This window comes from Aotus nancymaae, unplaced genomic scaffold (genome assembly GCF_030222135.1).
Source record: "Aotus nancymaae isolate 86718 unplaced genomic scaffold, 86718_ANA_hifiasm-v0.15.2.pri h1tg000059l, whole genome shotgun sequence".
Lineage (NCBI taxonomy): Eukaryota > Metazoa > Chordata > Mammalia > Primates > Aotidae > Aotus > Aotus nancymaae.
The window spans coordinates 29,570,616-29,594,127 of record NW_026988473.1 but is presented as its reverse complement, the minus strand read 5'-3'; the positions used below and the strand labels follow the sequence as shown (position 1 = coordinate 29,594,127).

At 31.5% G+C, this 23,512-nt stretch overlaps 1 protein-coding gene across 2 annotated transcripts in view; it reads left to right on the top strand.

The window, feature by feature from the left end:
• The window catches only part of ELP4 (elongator acetyltransferase complex subunit 4), a 256,036-nt gene that overhangs the window by 107,569 nt on the left and 124,955 nt on the right, over positions 1-23,512 (top strand). For both annotated transcript variants that reach the window (XM_012452285.2, XM_012452284.3), the window contains exons 7-9: positions 602-790; positions 16,343-16,451; positions 18,712-18,818. In XM_012452285.2, coding sequence (XP_012307708.1) covers positions 602-790; positions 16,343-16,451; positions 18,712-18,818 — 405 coding nt within the window. The remainder of the gene's footprint in view (positions 1-601; positions 791-16,342; positions 16,452-18,711; positions 18,819-23,512) is intronic.

The following is a 23,512-nucleotide window of genomic DNA, read 5'->3' as shown; positions in this document are numbered from 1 at the left end:
CAGTAGATTCAAGTTCTAACTGTTCACCTGTTAAATTTTATGAAAGATGTTGAACTTAAATTATTTTTTTAACAACAGCTTCAAGAAGAAAAACCAGAGGGAAATGTAAAATATAAAACCAGAAAGTCATATTTAAGCTTTTTTCAAAGAAAAGATCAGGCAGTAGGTAAGATAAAATCAAATGAGAAATACTGAACAATTTATAGTTTACTGAAAGACAGAATTTTCTAATACTGAGAATGGGTTCGCAGGCATTCTAGTTTAGAGTTTATCATTATTATCTGTGATTTGTTATGTATTTTAAGTTGCTAAGAATAACAATCCTTAGAGTTATTGTTAAAGTTTAGATATGATTTAAAGCATAAGACTTTTGATACTCTTTAGATTTTTTAAAAGTAAAAAAAAAATTGTTATTTTTTTAATCTTGTAATCTAAATAGTTTCATTTATATTGCTTTATTTACTAATAGTACATAAAAATTTTTAAGGCATCTTTTGACATTATCTCCCTGATGTTATAAAGATAAGAACTGACAGATAAAAGAGGTATTCTATTGATTAGCAAAACTTTATATGTTTGCTTTTATCCCACTTTCTTTTAGAAAAAGCAGAAAAACATTTTAAGAATAGGAATTCAGAATCTTGGCTCACCTTTATGGGGAGATGATATTTGCTGTACAGAAAATGGAGACAGCAGTCACAGCCTTACCAAGTTCCTCTATGTTCTCCGTGGACTTCTGAGAACCTCTCTTTCAGCCTGCATCATCACAATGCCAACACATCTGATCCAAGTAAGAACTTTCCAGAACTAATTTTTCATAACTCATGGTTATATAGTATGACATTGTGCTTTGAATTTGTATTTCCATGATAACTAATGATGTTGACCATCTTTTCATGTGCTTTCTGGCAATTTGCTTGTCTTTTGTCTGTCTTGTCCATTTTCTATTGATAGTCTCTATAAATTTGTAAAATTCTTTGATATTTTAACTACAACTTGGTAATAATTTTCCTCCAGCCTATGACTTGCTTTTTCCATTAACAGTATCTTTTGAAGAGCTAAAGTTTTCAATATTGATGAAGTTTAACTTATACATTTTTTTTAATAGTTTAGTGGTTTACCTCCCTCACAACTCCAATCTTGACAGTCTTTGCCCTCTTTAAGGTCTTTTTCTTGTGTTTTCCTCTAAACATTTTATAGTTTTTTTCTTTTATTAATGAATCAATGTATTTTCATTTGAATTTTTTCCATAGTTTTGATTCTTGTTCTGAATCACCTTCTGGTTTCTTTAATTACTATTCTTATGTGAAGTATATATTAATATTAGTATTGTTTACTTAAGTATATATTGTCTGCCTCAAACATGTGATTTTATATATAATCTTATGTATCTACTACATTGTAGTCTCCATAGAGAGAGGGCCAAATACTTATACTTAATAGGCTTTATGGTAATAATATAATGTTAAATGTGGTTTTAAAATTCTTCTTTTTTCTTCCCATCTTCGTGGATTAAAATTCTTAACACAGTACCTAGGCTTTTTCTAGATATTCAATACATGTTAATTAAATTAATATTGAATCTTTATTATAAAGTCATGTAATTTTAGTATCTCTGTTCTAACACACCCAGACTCTACTGGCAAATAGCAAATTTATTAAAATGCCATTTAGTTACATAGCACATATGACTGAAAAGTGTGACAGATGAAAGGTGAATTTGGCTAGATGCAGTGCCTCACACCTGTAATCCCAGCACTTTGGAAGCCTGAGGCAGAAGGATCACTTGAGGCCAGAAGTTCAGCCTGGGTAACATAGCAAGACCCCATCTCTACACAAAATAAAATTAAATTTTAAAAGAAGTGAATTTGATCTCCTTGGTCAGTAGAATTTATTTATTTATCTAGTCAGGAGAGGATAACTCAGTTTCCTTGAAGGATTTTTTTATACATTATGTCTGAACCTTAGTTATTATTATTGTTATTATTATTAGCTTACAATTGTAGAAATATCATAAGGAAACTCCTTTGTCTCATTATGCTAGACATTGTATACATACTTGTATTGCTTTCATTGTTAATATGTTATTGTAAAGTTAGTACTTGAATAATAGTTTGGTTAGGCATGGCGAGCTTTTTTATTTCTATGATAAATAAACATGAAACAGATATTAGATACTGGTGAAAATACTACTACTACTACTGTGCTATTACTACAACTATTTATTAGGCATGTACTACATGCAAGCACTTTACAAGCATTGTGTTGTTGAATCATCACTGCTACCCTGTGAAACAGGTAGTTTTTACCTCTGCTTCCATAGGATCACCCCGTTAATAAGTAGCAGGCCAGTGTCATTCCCTGACTTCAAACTTTGATAGCTGTGATGTCAATTGCAAAGACAGCTAAACTGAAGTTAAATGATTCTCCAATATCTCATATCTGTTACACGTTTTAACCTGGTATTCAAGCTCAGATCTGTTTAACTCTAAATTTAAACTATTTCCCCTCTGTCACACTATATCCTGTGTGTCCTGAATTATTAACTACCTTTGATGACACTAAGTTTCTATTAGGAAAAAAAAAGTTCTCGGCCAACATTGTAATTATTCCACATTTTTAAAGAGAAAATTATTATTGTAAAATATTTGATAAATTAATATATACAAAAGATTAAACAAAGTTCTATTCTAGACAAGAGAGAAAAAAGATGAAAATGTGCTTCTTTTTGCATAATTGCAAAGCAAAGAAAAACAATTATGAAATAAATATATGTATATATGTAACTTTAAAATTTATTCTAAAGGGGCCTCTGCAAGAAAAAGAAAACACTTTTTTAAAGCCATATTATTGGTAAGCATCTTTATTACTTAAGGAAGAGACTCCTTTTGTAGATTTCTGTGACAGTGAATTCTGTAGCCTCTGTTTAAGGGAACAGCAGATACTATCAGATGACCTCAAGTCAACCTATCTAGACCACTGATTAAATAGTGAATGAATAATGTAATGATCTGGATGTCTGAACCTGAAACAATATTTTAACTTTGATACTTTACAGATATATTTAAGCCTCTGTATAACTGGAAGAGAGAGAGAGAGATCAAATTTATGCTTCTTAACATAGCAGTAAAGAGACTCCTTTGAAATAGACATAGCAAAATAAAGCGTCAGATTTTGGTAATGAGTATAAAGTTATATAGTGTGACCAAGAATGAAGACATCTTCCTCAAAACAGAGACTGTCTTTTTTTAAAAACTGCACAACCTTCTAACATTTTTCAATCTCTCATCCCTAGACAGTTTTGCAAAGCTATCATATAGTGGTCTCCTGGCCGTAATATCAATTGAGTTATAAAAAAACAAATAAATTTTCCCTTGCCCTTTGAACATGATGTCTGATCATATATTTGGTTTGATCTGAAAATGTTTAGTAGAAAATATGGAGGCCAAGGCGGGCAGACCACCTGAGGTCGGGAGTTCAAGACCACGCTGACCGGAGAAACTCCATCTCTACTAAAAATACAAAATTAGCTGGGTGTGGTGGTGCATGCCTGTAATCCCAGCTACTCGGGAGGCTGAGGCAGGAAAACTGCTTAAACCTGGAAGACGGAGGTTGCAGTGAACCAAGATCACTCCATTGCACTCCAGCCTGGGCAACAAGGGCAAAACTCTATCTCAAAAAAAACAAAAAACAAAAACAAAAAAACTTAACATTTGTTCAAATCCATTATTATATAAATAGGAGAGAAAACTTAATCACTTTTAAAGTCTGTCAAGAAAAATCAGTTTTTTGACTAAGGAAAGAGAAGAAGAATTGCAAGCAGTGTGCTTAGAAAGGTAATCAAAGACATACAAATACATATAACCAGTGGACTGTGAGTTTATTTAATAAAAGGTTACATGGTGATAACTATGGGCCAGTTGCAGTCCTAAATGCTTTTCAAATATTAACCCATTTATTCTCATAATAACTTATATGGTTGGTACTGTCATTTTCTTTTCCCAGGATCGCACAGCTAATGAGTGGCAGAATTTAGACCTAAGTAGTCTACCTCCTATTACCATATTCTTAACCACTGTGATATACTAAATGTTCAATAGAGATACTAGAGCCAAAATTTAGAAACAGACTATGTACAAAGTAGCATTAAATGGTAGAAAGAGCCTGGGTTCTTAGAGGCAGATAGATCCAACTAGTTGCATAGTCTTAGTCAAGGTTTAATTTTTTCAGCCTCAGCTTCATCTGTGAAAATGGAGCAAAAAGTAGCCAATTAAGAGGATTAGTAATATCTACTTACACAGTGCTGGCACATAGTAGGCATTCAGTATATGTTAGCAGTTATCATTTCACTATCATTACTTAAACAGATTTCTAAAACTGAGAATTTGAACAGAGATCAGGCTACAAAATATAAGGTATAAAAGTCTATCAAAGCAATGGAAATCTCCAGCTGCCTCTTTTTATGACAGACACTGACAAGATCTTCTCACAAGTTAGGGCTGAGACAGACCAGGAGGCATAGATAAAGCCAGTTGGCCATCCAAATGTTGGTAGCCTCACCATGTTGTAACAGGATTCTTTCAACATTATACATCAGCTTCCTGCCCACTGTGACCAGTGTCACCTCTGGAGATTATAAATTAAGGTTTAAATGGTGATTGAATGACTATGGGTAATTTAGCTTATCCACTTATTTAACAAATAAGGCAGGCCCTGTTCTAGGCACCCATAGGGGTACAGTAGCAAACAAGACAAACAAGGTTCCTATTCTCATGGAACTTTTTCAACACTGTAAAAGATAGGATGGAACAGAAAAGTAGTGTATGTGAGTATATGGATACTTGAGCTTGGGAATGGTAGTAGAGTGGTTTCAAGCAGAAGTAGAAATGGAAATCCTTGGAAATTTTTCAGACATATAGTTGGGTATCTATAAATAATAAAATGATGGTACCTTTGAGTGCATTATATAAATTAACATTAGATTAAAGGTACTTTGTATAAAATATCTTTATTTCTTGAATTGTTAAACCAGCTAATCAGTATTCTTACTTTAGTTATTAGCATTCTGTCAGACTTGGATAGTAATGATTAGTTACCCTTTATTGTACTTTTGGCATGCTTCCCATGTTTAATTTCACTGTAGGGAAGGAACACATAGTTAAGGAAATTGCGAAGAGAGGGAAAAGTTAAAATAGGGAAAATAATGACATAGATTCAAAACTGATTTTAACTTACTGTTATAATAAGAATTTTGCAAGGAGAAGGAACAAGAATTATTTTTTAATTTGCATTCGAAATGTTTTGTGTTCAGTCTCACAACTTTAAACTTGAAATTTTTTATTTCCTGCAGATTAGAGATTATTTTCTTTAACATCACAGGGAAAAAAATGGAAATCATCCTTTGGAACAAGCATATAAAAATAAATTCTAAATATATGTTAAGAAAATACTAAAATTGTTCAACAAATATATTATGAATGTCTTAAGTGTGTATGTATATAATCTTAAACAGTTTTCCCTGTGAAGTAATATTATTACTTACATTGTCTCTTGCTAGAATATAGTTTTAGTATCTGCCCAAAGACATTGAACTGAAAATGTGTGTGAAATGACTAAGTTAAATACAGACTTTGTTACATGCTGAACTATGGAGTAAAGTGTCATTAGAAGGAGCAGAACTACGGACGGCTCCCCTATATTCCGGCATTACTATGTTCCCAGATCCCTGCTGTGTAGTTGTTCCACTCGCCAAGAAGCCTGTTAAAGAGCCCCCAAGAGCATGTGTACAGCCCTCCATGTTAATAGTTAATTGGTGAGGATGGCAAGATGAGAGGACAGCCGAACATGTGGTCTCTCAGACTCAAGCAGTAGACAGACCTTTAGTTATAATAACAGCAGCTGCTCACATTCTCACAACTCAACTGTTCAAAACTCTGTTGTCGAGTGAAAGAGGTTGTCATGGGTTGAAAAAAAAAAAGAGTGAGAGAAAAGGTTACATCTAACAAGAGTAACTAAAACCCTGTCTTTAAATTCTTCCTACATATTAATTATAAGAATATTATTGAAACTTTTAAAAACTTTGGTGTAAATACCCATGTTAAGGGTTATTATATTTCTACCACACTCGACATCCTGCTGCTTGTCTCCCTTTTACTATTAGAAACAGAAATGGTTTTGTACCCTTTGAAACTTTTTAATGAGTTTTATATATATATATATATATATTTTTTTTTTTTCCAAAGTGGTAACTTTAAAGCAGTTAGAATGAGATGCCGTTTGATTTCAATATCTAGCAAGATATGAAACAATAATTTGTTGGTCTATAAATGGGAATTGGCTTACCACTAGCAAAATTTGTCATTCACCTCCAAATTATGCAAACATTTTGTGGCTTTTTAATTAATTTTATTTTCAATTCCCAGTAACAGTTTTGTGCTTGAAGAAAATGGTGACCAATAACATTTATTCTTTTTAGAAATAGAAACTTATTTTTGTGCCTTATGATGATTTTATTAGTGAGGTGAAAAGAAAATGAATATCCTATAGTTTATGCATTTTTTAATCTAATCTGTGGCAAGTTGTTCTTTATTGTATTTTTTAAAGTACTTTTACCTACGACTATCGGGAAATAAATATTGAAACACTTTAATTAATAAAATGAAACATGGAGAAAGTTACTTCTTATGTCATTCTCACAGCATTTTTTTTTTTTCAAAAAGAAAATTTACTTATTGCTAGTCTTTATTCAAGCTGTCATAGTCTACACTTTTAAGGAATTTTTAAATTAAACAACAACTTGATAAATCTTTCCCCAAGTACAATGTTGCAAGAATGAAAACTCCTTTGACATTCTGGATCATAGAATATGACATTATGTTTTTTCATTGTGTAATAATTATAATTATTGACAGAGTTTAATTTACTTGTCTAGAGAACAGTAGTTGGTGAAGTATTTAACTTTCCTTTATTCAACCAAATTTCCGATTTGAAATTAGCCTATAGGATATTTTCATTTGTCATCATTGGCACTTGGTCAATTAATGGCCTTATTCAATTTTTATCATTATACCCACTGTTTTATAATAATTTGATCTGTAGAATTTTTTCTCAGCTATCTCACTGAAGAAAACTATTACCAGCATGTTAGGTTATACCAAGGAAAATTCATTTTCTGATGAAAAGCAGGGAGAAAGGACCTTGTTAAAATATGTCTTTTGAAAAATGAATGAGATTTTATTTAGTGTATTATTTTAATTGATGTGTTTTCAAATTAATCTTCTATAACATTAATGTATTAGAGCTTTGAACCCACTCAAGTAAATGATACAGTATGTTTCTATGTAGTGAAATTCAGAACAAATCCTTTTCACGTCCATAAACTTTTTGTTCATGCTAAGTATTTTAGCAGCTAAATTCTAAGTCAACCAATGGACTGCTTTAGAACTAACCACTAATATGGGATTATGAAATGTGGACTCCAGTGGCCTTGTGAATTTCTCTCAGTGTGAAACCTTTTATTCTTAAAACAAGAACTAAGAATAATTGCATGGTAAAGAAAAATAGACTTTTGTGAGTTTACAGCCATAAAAGTTTGGAAAATACTTTTTATCTAATTGTTGGTACGAACATAACACTACCTTCAGTCATATAACTTTATTTTAAATTATCTTTTTAAATGCACTTTACTAAGAAGAATATTTAAGGATGAAAATTACAGATTAATCTCTTGATCATAGCTACAATTACTAAAGGATAAAGCCAGATAGTCAGAGTGTCATTTTTTTATGAATTCTTTTCTTAATCAGGATATTCTCAACTGGGAATATGCCTTTAATGTTTTCAGATCTTCTTAAATACTCTGAAATTGATTATAAGAAATTTACATATTTAAAAATTTAAAAAGAAGCAGTTTTTAAAATGAACTAAATTATATTATACCCATTTCAGTTGTACATCATATTTGTCAAATTCCAGTAACTTTGTGTCAGTATAGTAAGTTGTAAACAGAATCTGTTTTTCTTTGAAATAACAAATAGTGAAACTGTATTTCAATCCTTCTACCACAGACTTTGGGCTTATAAATTCTTATAGCTCCAGCTTTTTTTCTTCTGTTTCAGACTACACATGCTGATATCTGGTTAATTTTAAAAATCACATCATAGCTTCTATGCATTATACATATATATTTAATTTACTTTTTTGGGCAAGGATGATTGAAACTTTTTACACAAATAAACTCCAATATACAGACTTTAAATTATCTATAAAGTTCTGTCTATATTGAGCAAAGTAGCAGTACATGTATCATTTTGTCTTCATGGAAATATGCATATTGAATAAGAACAGGATATATTTTAAATTGTCAGTAAGATTCGTTTTCATCTTTAAAAGTACAATTTAGAAACCTTTCATTACACCTAATCTAACCAAAGCATATTCAGTAAACCATAAAAAAATTTTTGATTTAAAATATTTTTGCTTCCTCTAAAATAACTTTGTGATGTTCTTGTTCATATTGTTATTCACTCTGTAGTTACTGTAGTGGTAGTAGTTATTAGCTAAAGGGCTATTTAGGACCAAACTTTTCAAATGTATCAATGATATAAATAGTGAAATGTCTCATCACGGTATGGAGATTGAGTCATCTGTTTGGACATATGGAATCTTTGGCTGCTGGACTGCATTGTCTTTATAATGCCCAGTGTCCAAGGATGGACACAACTGTTCTGGGAGCAGAAGGGGGAGTGGGGGGCCCTGTGTGTTCAAGCTACTTGAATATGGTAGGAGAAAAAAGGGGAAACAATCTTTTACATTATTTTTGTCATAAACTATCTTGTATATCACTTTTGTGTATAGAAAAACAAGTAAAACTTTATTTAATTTTTCATTTATTTTATAAATAAAATTACTAAACTTTTTCTGTTTAGCATTGTACGGTATCTGAAAAATACCTGGGAGAAAACATGAGTTTTGAATTATTCCTATTTATATACTTGGATGTATACTTTTCCTTAAAGAAAGATTACCGTCATTAAAAATGAATGATATTTATTTCTTAATGTTGATACCAAACATGCTTGTAAACAGTTATAATGTAAAGCTGTTTAATTACGAGGTCAGATATTATGTCCTAACGTTATGTTTTAGCCCTTTGCTATTAATTACATTATCATTGCTATATAAAGAGTTCTTGCTTCTTTAATAATGTTTTCGCACCATATGTAGTTAATCTTTAATGTTGGGAAGGACAGGGGAGAGATTAAATTAGCCTTGTAACCTCTTTTTCTTCTAGGCTGATGATAGAAAATAAAAGCTCTTAGCCACAAATGTAACACTTAGAATTAATATTTAATTAGACTAGCAAATTGTACACTGTGGCTGAAAGCTTCCAAAGAGTTGTTAGTGCCACAATTGACCTACAGGTTTAATAATAACTCACTTCTAGAAGCAAGTGCCAGTTCAGCATAGTAGAGCCACTGTAAGAAAGTCCTGAGAGATTAAAATCAGCAAACCAAATGGCAGGCAAGGATTCCTGGGATGGAGCCTTCTGGAAAGCTGGGAGCTGGAATAGCTTTTAAGCCAGGATTCAGATGAGAACAGTGGGTGAAAAAGCTGATCCCTCCTGTTCTGGGAGCTTCTGGTTGTAGGCCAAAATCTTAGAACAGATTTTTACTAAATGTTTTTGCTGCAGCTATTAACTTACATTGAAAATCAAATATTGAATAATTTTTCTGTAAAATTTAGCAAATTTTTTGTGTAAACATTTGTTCTTAATTTCTTACATATTAGTACATAATATCTGTAAACTCAGATCATTACATTATCAGATAGGTTTGGCGCTGTACATCTATGCTGTTTTGCTGTGACATGCTGTTTCCTTGTTCCCTGTATAGTTGATTTATATGGTTCATTTCTATATTATTTCATTACGGGGCATTATGCAGAGCCTGAGAAAGCGATTGTGAAGTCCGTAACCCCAAAATTTTTTTTCTTCAAGAAAGTATATATATCAACAAACGTAATTCAAAGGCATTCTTAATTTTTAAAGGCCTTATATTATAAAAACAATGCTATATTTTTAAAATTTTTTATGTTTATGATACACTTAAGTTACAAGATAAATAATTGGACCTCCTGGTGAAACATTGGATCCTTATATGTCTGCCAAATTAATCTCGTGAAAATAAGGTACCATGCATTTGAAAATGTGCAGACTGAAAGGGGAGCACCTTATATAATTTATTGATAATATCTTAAATAATTAAAGAAAAGCTAGTCATTTGTTAAAAATTCAAGCAGGTGAGGACCTTGCCAGCAGAGGGAGTAGTCCTGTCTTCCGTCAGGTTCCCATCATTTTCCCACCTGCCTCAGCCTTTTTCCCAGCCAGTCTCCCATCTGGACCTGGCTCTGACAACCTGCTCCTGATGACAGGCTATAATTTTATACTCAATATGGGATTATTTTAAGCTGATTTTAAACTTTAGTATCTTTAACCTGCTACTGCATCACAAACATCAGCTGGATGCTCTGTTTGATATTTGAATATTAGCAATTATTTTTCCAGGCAGGGAGTGAGCTTTTGGACATCTGTGAATTGCATTTTAGGGTTCCAGGTATTAAAGTAGTAAAAAAAGATTTCTGATTTAGGAAATTTCCCATAAAACATTTTTAATCATGAAACACAAATGTTTCTGTGGGTAGATTCCTTAATATGAAACTAGATATATACTTAAGAAAAATACCTACATTTAGTTTTGAATATTATACCATTATTCTGTCCAGCCTGTTCATTTCAGTATTTTCTTCATCCTATTCTGACACTTGTCAGGATATGTAAGACTTTTAAATGTTTTATATAATAACCTACTGAAAAAAAAACTAATATAAATAGATGTTCTACAAAGTATGTTTATTTGAATCTTTGAAGCCAGTTTAAATATAATATAAATAATATTTCTGAAAGCAAAATAATGTATTCTTTTAAAAAAAGGTCTCAATTATAAAGAACCAATGTTTTCATACCAAAATTTAGAATATTGAATATTTGATCACATAGAAAACACAAAAAGTTGTGGCTCCATTTCCTATTCCTAGTAAAATTTGATATTCTGGCAATTTTTTCCACCATTGGGGTTAGATATATTTGCCATTAGCCCCTTTGTGGGTATGTTTTGGACTTTAGGATAAAGAACCAAATTACATTTGTTTTATAATTTTCCTATGTGAATATTAGTATATGATGCTAACCAGAGAATATGTTACACTTAGAATTTTTTTAATTTACAAAAGTTCTTCTGTTTTCTAAAATTAACTGTGACTTTAAGTTCAGTGTTAAATCTGGAAATATTTAATCTAATACCTTCATTAGTTTATTACAAATGTACTAAATTTCATAATTATGAACAGAATTATTTCCCTACTATCAAATATTTTTAATAAAATAAAAATCTAATCCACAGAAGTGACAACTCTGAGGAAAGTGGGCAAGTTTGTAAAAAGTTCAAAACATAGTATCAACTTTATTATTTCACAGTCTTGATTTCTGTAAATAGAGAACTTAATAAGCATGGAAAAATAAATGTCTCATTAAATATCCCCAGATTTATCCTTCGAGAAGAGTCTTAAGTTCTACTGTGTTCATGTTCTATAATTACCATTTTTCAGGAAATGTTGTTATAAATTGAGCTGTTGAATATAACATACTTGCTTTTCTTGTGGGGATTCCCCTCCCCACTCTTTCCCAACACACACCCACTACATAGTGTATTATGGTCAAGCATAAAGTAGCTTAAATATTTCTTTAAGTCTTTAACATTAACTTAATAGTGCTTTCAGGGTATTATAGTCCCAAATCTGATATTTGTACTGTACTCAAATGAGAGCGCTTTCATATTATTTTTGCTATCTTTCTTAAATAATATAGAGTAACTCAAGAATTTGCTCTTAATTGAGGCGTTGCATAAATGCTTTATGTTGATTGGTTTATTCCTTTCAAGCTTCTTGATAAGTTATTGGATAATTACTTCTTAATCCTCTTATTAAAATTTTTTCTGGAAATATATTTTGTATTGGTACAAATTACATCTTTTATATTGTTGGGATAATTAGATCCTCAAAAATAAAGAAATATTGAGGGTTTAAGGTATTCTAATTGTTACTTTGGTAACTCTAAATAGGTATCTGAACTATTTTTATTTGAAAATTGTGGGAGCTTTAAATGGCAGTTGTTGAATTTTTATCTCTTAACAAAATTCATAGTTTTGACTTTAAGAACTTTGAATTGAAAGGGAGCATTAAATCTTCCCTAATTTAAAATCCATTTAACAGATGTGGTGTATCCTAATAAAAAATCTATTACCATTGTATAATGGCAAACAGGAAACATTCTATGAAACCAAACAGAGAACAGTCAAAACAAATACTCTGAAGGTTTTTTTTTTAATTAAAATTGAAATACAAAGATAGAAGACTGGACAATCTGATTTGCTTTGCTTATTTGCAACACCATTTGGCATATTTAAATTTAAATGATTAATTAAATTACATTGCAACAGAAAATTTTAAGAGCCCTTTATGTAACTTAATACAGTGCTATTTGAGATTGCCAGCAAACTCTTAAAACTCCTGGACACTGGCTCTCCTCTCTTCTGGCTTCCCTCCTAGTCATGTCTTGGCTACTATCCAGAGCTGACAACTTTCACCCAGGAGCGCAGGGAGATTTGTCTAGGATAAGAAGGATTTTTGAGCCGTCCTACATTTTCATATCCAGATGGGCAAGGAGGAAGGGTGGCAATATCATTACACATACTTGGGTGTTGTCATTATACCATACATACACCATAAGCATTAATTTACCCAGATTGGTGAATTCTGAATGTCCTTACTGAAATGTTCTGTATTGGAAACTATATTGTAACAACTTCAAAATTAATGCAAAGATTATGTTCAAATTTAAGTAATTGCTATACAAATACCTCTACTTCTCCATTTCTATCTGTTAATGTATACTGAAGACCAAAGAGGTTTTACGTCTCGGCTAATAACATAAAAACACTTAGAGTCTGTTAAGATGAGAATGTGGATGTTCCGGTTTCAAGGCCTCTGCTCAGATCATTATGCTAAAGCTTTCTGAACACTGCTGGTTATATTATTACAATTTATTATCCATAGTGTATTCCTGCTAAAGTGAATTGTGATTATTATGCTTTTATGGGTTTTTTAAGCTATTAATTTTAGATTATTCTAAGTAAATTCACCTGCTTTTATCTAAAAGACCATTTAATATTAATATTATTATTTGAAAGACCTTTTGACAAGAATGGTTTTAAGGTAAGAGTACATCAATAGACCATATTCCTTATAAAGCTTGGAAAGGTACAGAAGTAATCTATAACAATTCTTTTTAACTTTTAAAAAAACATGTACATTTATAAGCCCCAATATATTTTATACTCCTACATATAACTAGAAGGTTGAATAAATTTATAATAAAAATAAACATTTTCTCAGTCAAAAACTTAGGTGTTATTCTTATATAATTTCCATTGCTTTTTATTCTATAAATGTTTTTCAGATATCCCCACAACTTTCACAATTAATCTGGTCTGCCACATTATACAAACAATTTTGCAAAATAATTGTGCAGAAAGCAGTAAGGTCACTGTGAAATATAACCAATTTTTTGGTAAAAGTATGATTAAAAGTTATTCTTGTCCTAATATTTTATGAAAGTTTTTTCAATAGACTTTAGTTTGTAGTTAATAACTATGATGCAAACCTGTGAAACTTCGAGATATAATAAATGAAATACATGAATGAGTTTCTGGAAATTTTAGAAATCTAGGCTGTACATATTTTTACTTAGAATTCATTAGTTTTCCCCTTCGAGTGGTTAACTGATTTTTTAAAAAATCTCCCACAAACTACCTTTAAAAGACTTATAAAGTTGATAAACATTATAGGATATTAAATGGTTTATTAGTAAATTTTAAGATTAAGTGAAATAAGGAAATCTTGTTTGAAATAAGCAAATGTCAGGTTGACCATTTAAATACACAGTACCTTGCTTATGTACTACTAGAATGGAAATTAATCTCATCTTTAAACCTTACAATTTATATTTTTCATATAACTGAGAAAGTCCTAGTTTATATCACTGAAATCTTTAGTAGTTGAGTTCTAACAAAAATTGACTTGTATCATTTTAGATTCAGATATTTAGATACAAAGGCTTAGTCTTTTATTTATAGATAAAAGGAAATCTGACCTTTTTGATTAAGAAATATTGTCAGTAGCCTTTATAAAATGCTCGTTCATCTGAGGGTCCATGACAGGAGTACTCTTCCCAGTTGAGTTTATCCTAAAAATGAAATGATAAGAGCCTGCTGGTTGTTATCCAAGATTCTTCTTAATGGGGGAACCACATGGTTATTCTTCATCTCCCACTTGTTCTCACCCTTTACTACCAACCCAGCCACACCCCACCCCCACCCCAACATTGTTCAGTACTCAGCACAATGAATCATTTTCAAGTTGACTCATTGTGAACTGTATCCCAGCTGTTGGAATGTCTGGCAGACATTTTTGTTTGGGTGAAGAATAACTGGCTGAAACCCAACCTGGATGAGTTTGATATAATGGTCTTTGGCTAAAGAAATATTGAGAGGAACATGTTTATGGCCTCTGAAGCCCCTGTTATTCCTGGAGTAGGACCGTCCCCTGTGGCACAGAACTGAAAGTAAGGAATCAATCTGGATTATTTTCTCACCATTGAATGAAAAATTGCCTTAGAAAAAATAGGCATTTCCAAATTATGTTTTTCTATACTTAGTGTGCCCACGTGATTGAACATATTAAAGAAAATTAAGAATAATTATTTTTACTGAATCTTTTTAACAACACTGATCCAAAGGCTGAAACATTCTTTATATAATGCTGAAACATTCTTTATATAACACACATTCCAACTTATGAAGGAGTTTCGAATACTGCCCTAAGTGTGAGTTAACCAGTCATTTCAACAGAATGTTTGGTGACACAGGGTACTATGTGTTTCATTATACCAAGTCAGGTAACATTGACCAGCCTCTTTTATTTTTCATTCTTATGCCATCTTTATAAGGGGACTTAAATAAGAATATTAGTAAGCTCAGTCGTAATTATGTTTCCAGAAAATGAAAATATTTTATTGTATTTTGCATCTTTCTAACAGGGGATATAGCAGGCTGATAAATTTTCTTGACTGTTTTATATTTCCCATTCTTTTCTTCAAAGATTAGTTTTTAACTGGTTGACATTACCATTGTATAAAATGAGAGTTTCAAAATTGCAAAATTTTACAAAACAAAATTTCAGCTTATCTAGATCTGCTAAGCAAAAAATTGTCTAAGACATTGTGGCATATAATCACAGTTTTCTGATCTACTACCCTGTCAGGGGCTAAAAGGAGTACTAGATTTCCAGTAATTAAAGAATTAAAACAAAAAAAAAACCCTACCAGATATTTGATGATTACATATTTATAGCCATGAGATTCTCAGTATTTAGAACTTTTGCTACTTAATAACGGGACATACTATCTATGTAAACATATTAACCTATTGTTTTGATCTGGCACAATGTGACATTTATTAAAATGTATTTAGCAGTATTTCAGTTCAACTCAGATTATGCTGAGAAAGAAAGGATAGGCTACTGGTCTAAATGTTAGTCATCTACCATCTTTTATTTCCCTTTATTATTATCCCAGAGCCAAATGGCAGCATCTGGGAAGAGAAAACAGAAGACTCCATAGCTAGCCATGTTGCAGTCTCTTAGCTGGTCCTTTCCATGTTTCTAATATGTCACAGAGGACCTCAGCTGTTATAGGGCTGGGACCTAGTCCCAGCTGACAGACAACAGTGGGACTCTTGCCCCATACTTTATGCTGTACCATCTACTGCTTCTGAATCCTGCTGTCTGACAGATTTTCCAATGGGCAATGGATGAAGTAATTTGAAAAATAATCATGTATGAAAATGAAGGTAGTCCTGTTACTTAATACAAGTGAAAAATAATCAGTTTATGTTCTCTACCAGACCTAATCATTTTATGCCTTCTACCAATTTATATTTTCCCTTCAGTTCTTCCAATTAGAATAGCATGACTACATGGGCCAGCATGTTCAATTAAGGGCATATTTTCATCCAGTTTTCAGCCTATAGTAGCTTTAACTTTTAAATTACTTCTCTGTTGATGGTCTGTCTCCACTACAGTTTTTCATGAGATGGCATAGTGATATTGTATAGATATTTTATTATTAACATAACATTTAATGTTACTGTTTTGTTTCCATGTTTTGCAGAATAAAGCCTTTATTGCCCATGTCACAAACTTGTCAGATGTAGTAGTTGGTCTGGAATCATTTATTGGTTCTGAGAGAGAAACTAACCCATTGTATAAGGATTATCATGGTAAGTAGCAACTTCATAAAGAGAAGAGCATGAGCAGGCTGCTTCTAGGTTACCTGGAAGCATCTTGTTCAATCGAAATATCTACTGTCAAATAATATGGATTTTATTTTATAATACATCTGTTAAATGTTTTCCATTCCTGTCCATCTTCCATGGCAGCTTATTACCAAACTACATTAAGACTATAGACTATGATAACTGAAAGGCGTCAAATCCAAGTACTAAGCATGTCTCAGTCAGATGTATATTTTGTTGTCCTAGTGGCCTAAGGTAGCCATGAAATTAGTCATACTTATTAGCCATGTTTGAAAGAAATATCATATTAATTCTAATAATAACAGCTTTCTATAACAGTTTATACTTAACAAAGGTTCGCCATATGATAAGATACTTACTGGATTATATTTACAGATTCCTAGTCAATTACCTTTTGAAAAAGAGAACGTCCTTGGTTATATTTGGACTTTTCTCTCTTTACTCATTTTCTTGTTAGTTTGAGTGATGAACAAATTATAAAATATTGCCACTTAGATATAAACACAGGTGAATTCATCAGACTTTTTACTTATTTTTTTTTTTTTACTTTTAGTAATATTTTAGTCAATTGGTTAATTTGGGGATTCTTTTTAGTAATGAGTCTTACATAGAACTATATGAATAGTAAAAGTGTAGTAGTTAGGTCTTAGTATTACAGGTCTAAACTGAGTATAGAATGCAGTGAATAACAGATTTTTACTTATTATTCTTAATATATATAAATTATTACTACCATTATTATTGAACTATCATACTTCTATGGAAACCTTTAAAGACTGAGTTGCTTATTTGAAGCTTGCTTCCAGATTTTATAAGACAAGTATTATAAGCTTATGCATTTTGTAAAATTATATTCTTAAAAATATTATTTTGATTAAAATATTTCAACGGTTGAAAGGCTATGATTCTTTGTGCCAAAATCTCTGAATTGGTAAGTTATTTTCCACAGAGTAATAAGTGGTTCTAATGACTAATATACTTTCTGTTAATAAGGATGACCTGATGATAAAATTATTAATTGATTCTATAAGGCATTGGATAGCTAAGCAAGCACATCTAAGATTAAAATAAGAAACATGCAAATAAAAGTATGATGTGCCTATTTCTAATAAATATATTTTATTAAATAGTATGTATGAGATATTCTTAATTTGTAGCTAAAAGCTATCTCTTTAATGATACCTTTTACATTTTTTAAGTTTAAAAAATGGTTAGATATTTTAGTGAATTATTTTTGAAGAGGCCATTTCTAAAGCCAAGTACCTTAAAAGGTTTAAGCTAAGACTAATAGATACATTATTATGCATTTAAACACACACACAAAACCTTGTACTAGAGAAACAATACTATAAGATTTATCTGTGTTCAAATCTGTAATTTGCCTTTCCTCCCCATGTTTTAAAATAGTGTCCTCGGGATGGCAATTTTTAAATATGAGCTGAGTCAGGCAGAAAGATGTAGTGAAGAACCTTCCATGTCTTCCTCTGTGGGAAATAGCCCCTAGTTTAGTCAGAAACTACATTAGGCTGCACAAAAGCCATCCAGTGCCCTTGTCAGAAAAAATTAGCAAGTGTTTCTGTTGACAAGAGGCCAAAGCTCATGATTTACCTAGCACTGTTGCAAAGCTTATAGCAGTTACATAAAAGTCTAACATGCCATAGAAATGAGTGTCTTGGGATGGCATGGGGCTTAATATTTGGTCTTAGAGTGTACTCTGCAATGCAGTTTTCTTCAGTGGTTTGTTCAATTCATTAATAAGGTACAAAATGAAATACTTTTCATGAGTGCTTCACTGGTTATCAGTAACCCATAAGCCTTGTTTTGCTGCCTGCTTAGTGGTGCATTTAATAAAATAAAGATCACTCAGTAGTGCCGTGGGCAGCATGCAAGGTGATAGCCATATTTGCTTACTGTAAATACAAGAGAAAATCACACACAAACCGGCTGTAGTTTTGACAAGTATTAAGATCCCTCTTTACATCTGTACTTCTGTACCAAAGTGCAATTAGTTTTCCTCGCACAAGGATTTCTGTTTATCTTATTCTGCTTGATTACTTGAGTATAATCACACCATTTGCTTCATTGCTCCTGGTAGTAAGCTCCAGTTTTAAAAGGGGAGGATGCTTGTGTGTAAATTTGCAGGATTCTGCTGTAAGACTCTTTAATTTATGCATCTGATGACAACGTTTTAAATTTTTTTTCTTTTAAATTTTCTCTCCACAAGGCTTGATTCATATACGGCAGATTCCTCGGCTTAATAACTTATTTTGTGACGAATCAGATGTCAAAGACTTAGGTTTTAAATTAAAAAGGAAGCTATTCACCATTGAGGTAAGATAATTTTTATGTTTTAATTTACAGTCTTGAGGTAAACTTATTTTTAACCTATTTTTACTTTATATTATTTTTATCTTATTTTTACTTTAATGAAATTCTTAGGACATGTTTTATGCTAAGTATTTTTAAGTTCTTCTGATATAACAATAATTTTTTAGACTATTAAACATTTTTACAATATATCAAGTATGGCAAAGATAATTTTCTTTTGAATATCTATTCAAAGTAAGGTCCAAACTTACATGATAAATATGATATGCGTATTTCCATGGCTTTCAAAAGCATATTTAATTAAATGTTAATGAGCTGTGCTTACTTGTGTGTGGAATGTGAATGCTACTCACAATTGTTTGTGGCTAAGAGGATTCTTATCTCCATTTTAAAAGCATTTTTCTTTACTATTAGTAAAGAAAAGTATTAGTAAAGGAAAGCAAATTACCTTTCCCTTTTGGAGTGGAACTAAACAAATTATAATTTACACTAGTATCTTTAAGTGCATTTTCTAAGACACTGCAACTTTTTTTGTGACCCTTATGTAAGCAATGGTGACAAAGTAGTAGGACAAAAGATTTATTTCAACTTAATCTTGCTAAAGAGCAAATGAACAGAGAACTGTTAAGCAATTAGAATTGATGTATTTATTAACAATTATACATATATAACAATTATAAATATATAACAGTTTATTATATATTAACTCTCTCTGAGTAAATTCTCAGAGAGAGATGGCTTTTGGGTGATGTGATAGTTATCAGTATAGTCAGTGCAATTTTTTTTAACAAAGACATAAAACAGCCAAGCAGCCTTGACAAACCATTTTGTTTAATCTCTTTTCAAATGAAAAGCTCCTAAGCAGGCCACTTGTCTTAACTGCTTGAAACCATAAAAAGAGAGAATTGCCACCAATAAATTAGCATATTTTTAACTTCATCACCAAATGATGGTCAATGTGGCTTGGCACTGCTTTGGTGTTTGGGACTTCACCCTTAAGTGACCACTTTGGCCCTTTTTTGACCCTCTGCCCTCTTTAAGCTGGCCACTTGATAAGGTAACTTAATGGTTCTCTCTCTTTTTCTCTTTCTCTTCACATTTGCAAGTAGCACTAACCTATAAATCATTGTAAGGGCCCTATCCAGTGACAAATTAATGTGCCCTCCTCCTAATTAATGGTCATCAATGTCCTTAATTATCTAATCCTATTGAGAGCAGTTAATAGTTAATCAGGCAGCCAGTTCTTCAAGCAGGTCATCTCTGCAGGAGTGTTAGAAGTTTCTCATCTGGGGATACTCCCTTCAAAAGCCACTTAAAGCCAAAAGAGTAAGAGTGTAGAAATAGTGATTCTTGAGCTAATTTGCTTTAGTTCTCAAAAGAAACCATTGAAGTGGAACCCAACACTGTAATTGTTCAGACATTGTTTCAGTTTTTCTGACAGAATACTGAGTAATGTACCATAATATTGCTTAAAATGTTGAGAAGAATAAAGTTATAGTTTAGTGTCACAAGGAAAGCATGCTTATCATTTTCTTTTGAGTATATATTTTTAATGGAAGAAGTTTTTTCTCTCCATGTGCCACCTTTTTTCTAAAATTAGTATTCTAACAACCACATCTGAGATATCATTTCTATTACCATACAAACTAAGCAAGATGATTCCCCCGTGAAAGTAAATACTGTGCCCAGAGAAGAAAGTAATACAGTACTGTGAATCACATTTATGATTTCTCTTTCTCTGTCTTAATGAGTCTTATTGGGATTTGGGAAAAAGAGAGAAAGAACTTATGTGATGTCAAGTGGGACCTCTCCTTTGAATAACTTTAGGTTCTAATGGTAACTATACTTCACCATCAGAGCTGATGAAAGATCTTCCATTAACCACACAGGTTTCTCTTCCATTTTCTCTCTTCTTCCCACTATGCTTAACTAAGAATCATTGTAATTGGTCAACCTGTGGTTTAGAAGAATTGTTTGAAAATAAAACACAAAGAGACTGTTGTTTCTTAAAATTCCATATAATCAAACTCTGCACCTTTTTGGCTAACAACCTAATCACTAAAGTTTTTTGGGTTTTTTTGTTGTTGTTATTTTAATAGAAATATACACATTCTAAATAACTTATTTACTTATGCCATAATATTCAATTTGGTGATTAGAAAAAGTAAAAATTAAGAAATCAAACCAAATAGAAGTGCATATAGGTATGATTAGAATAGAATTAAAATCATGTGGTTCACCTAAGAGTAAATGTTTTAAATGTAGTATTGTACATTATAAAATGCATATCCAAACAGATAGCAAGTCTTGGTAATATATTAAAGAAACTAGAAACAGGGGTAGAAATGACCTGAAAGTGACTAGTTTAAGGATTCCTTTATTGACGGTAAAATCATGGAGCAAATGGTACTGTTTTAATACTCACAACAAATAAATGTCCTGATTTTTAAATGTCCTGATTTTTTAAAAATAAAATGTAAACTTACTAGCCTGTAAAGTCTGAGACTAAAATAGTCTATTGAATGTGCTATTGAATCTGAGTCTTACTTTCAGAAGTGAAAGATAGTTGAATCTGACATTGAATCAGGCATTGAATCTGAGTCTCCCTTTCAGAAGTGAAAGGTAGTTTAGCAGGTAAAACAGAAATAACTTTTCCAATTCCATATAGGCAGATTTGTTACATGTTGGAATGTACTGTCAATCACACGGTCTCAAAAGGAGGCAAGGTTGGAAATGGGTGAAAGAAGCAGGCACACTCTCATCTCTGTTTTTAGGGCACATTTTCTTTTATTTGTTAAGTCATTGCCCTTTACATATATGAAAACTGATTATCTTTTTACTAGCAGCTACCAAGGGCCTCTAACAGGTAGAGCAACTTTAACTTGTAGGCTCTAATTTCTTTGAGTGATTTGGAGAAAGCAAAGGAATATTTCTTTCTTCTCAGGGTATATGTTGGTATTGTCAAGATTCAAGTGAAAATATTTCTCTAATCACAATAAAAATTTTTGCTGATACCTATAACTACAAGGCTGTATAAATTAGCCCCTCTACAAATAAACCATAGCAGAATCATATCTATACTAACTGCACCAAAATCCTGATATGCATTCTAGATAAGTAAAAGTAAAAGTTTACACTATGATTTCAGGTTAAAAGAAACGGCTTTCCAATTCTTAGAAAATTGGTGACTCTTATAAGCTATGCATAGTAACAGTCTGGCATACTTTGTTAACCATTAAAAACTACTTATTCCTTGATCTTAACCAGATCAAATTTACCTAACCTTGCCTAACCTCCATTTAATCACAGCAAACATTTTTTGAGCGTTTGTTATGTAGCAAGTACTCTACTAGCTTATTTATATTTTTATATAGTGATTAAATATTTTATAAGCTTTACTAAGATATGATAATAGATTCAATACATAGAAACGATGTGCTTTGCATCTTTATATCTATCCCAGAATCAAAAACAAGGTCATTTACTTAATAGGAATAAGGTCTTTGCTGAAATATAGGTAATATAGATAAATTATGAATGGAGTTTTAAAAATAGTGCAAATAATACAGCTATAAATATTAGCTCCACTAGTCAAGTGACCCATACAAACTGTCTTCTTAGTTACATATAAGGTAACTTGAGTACATAGCTTCACTTCCAAGCTGAAATAACTGGTTAAACTTGCATTTTTTAGCTTCTGTAATTTTTGCTTTTTCTAATATCAGGTTATCATTAACCAGTTTTTTCTTTAGTAATTATGATGTAAGTATAGCATATAACAAGTAAGATTTGGCAAAATTTGAAATGTGGCTGCATATTTGATGACATCATAGATGCCACATTTTCATTTGCATTGATAATATTTTGATATTTTGATTTTGTATTTTCAGCTTGATCATATTGTAGCACATTCTAGTAATAAAATTTTCTAATATAAATGATCAAAATTTATTATTACATTAGTTGCACTATCCATTAAGGTTTTCACAAAGAGAGTTTCCACTTTGGTAATGGGACAGTTTTCCAGCTCAAAGATTCACTGTTTCTAAGTTCAAGACAGAGAGTACAATAACTCGGTTACACTGAAATATACAAAAGACTTACACTATTTACTACAAATTTTCAATATAAAGATTAACAGTACTGGTGTAGGCTATAATTGGTCAAAAAAGTAGTAATTATCATAAATAGTGTCTCTATGTGGGTCTCATAAACTAAACGAATATTGAGAGTGGAGAGTGTCAAAGTAAATCATGTTTACTCAAGGCTGTCTTATCATACTTTGTCTCTAATTCAGAATAGGACCTCAGTATTTCTCCAGTCACCAAGAACTTTTCTCACAAAAGAATTGACCAACCAGTTTTTATTAAGTTGCTATTATTTTTGATGTATTTATGTAATAGATTTATTCTCAAATATTATGACTAGAGTAGTAGGTCCCATCGATATAAGTTAGATTTATAATTGTATTGCCATATAACTTGGTACTATTCAGTAGGATTATTCAGTAGGATTATTATTTACATATTGGAAAAGCATAAACTCTTATAAACTACAAGGGTGCTAGTGGCTATGAGAATGTGAAATAATTTGGAGTGTTTCACGATATCTTTGGGCCTGGGTTTACTTTCTTCCCTATGCTTATTTTCAGCAGCCTTTCTGATTTTTAAATGAGAAGTAGAATGATGAATATGTTT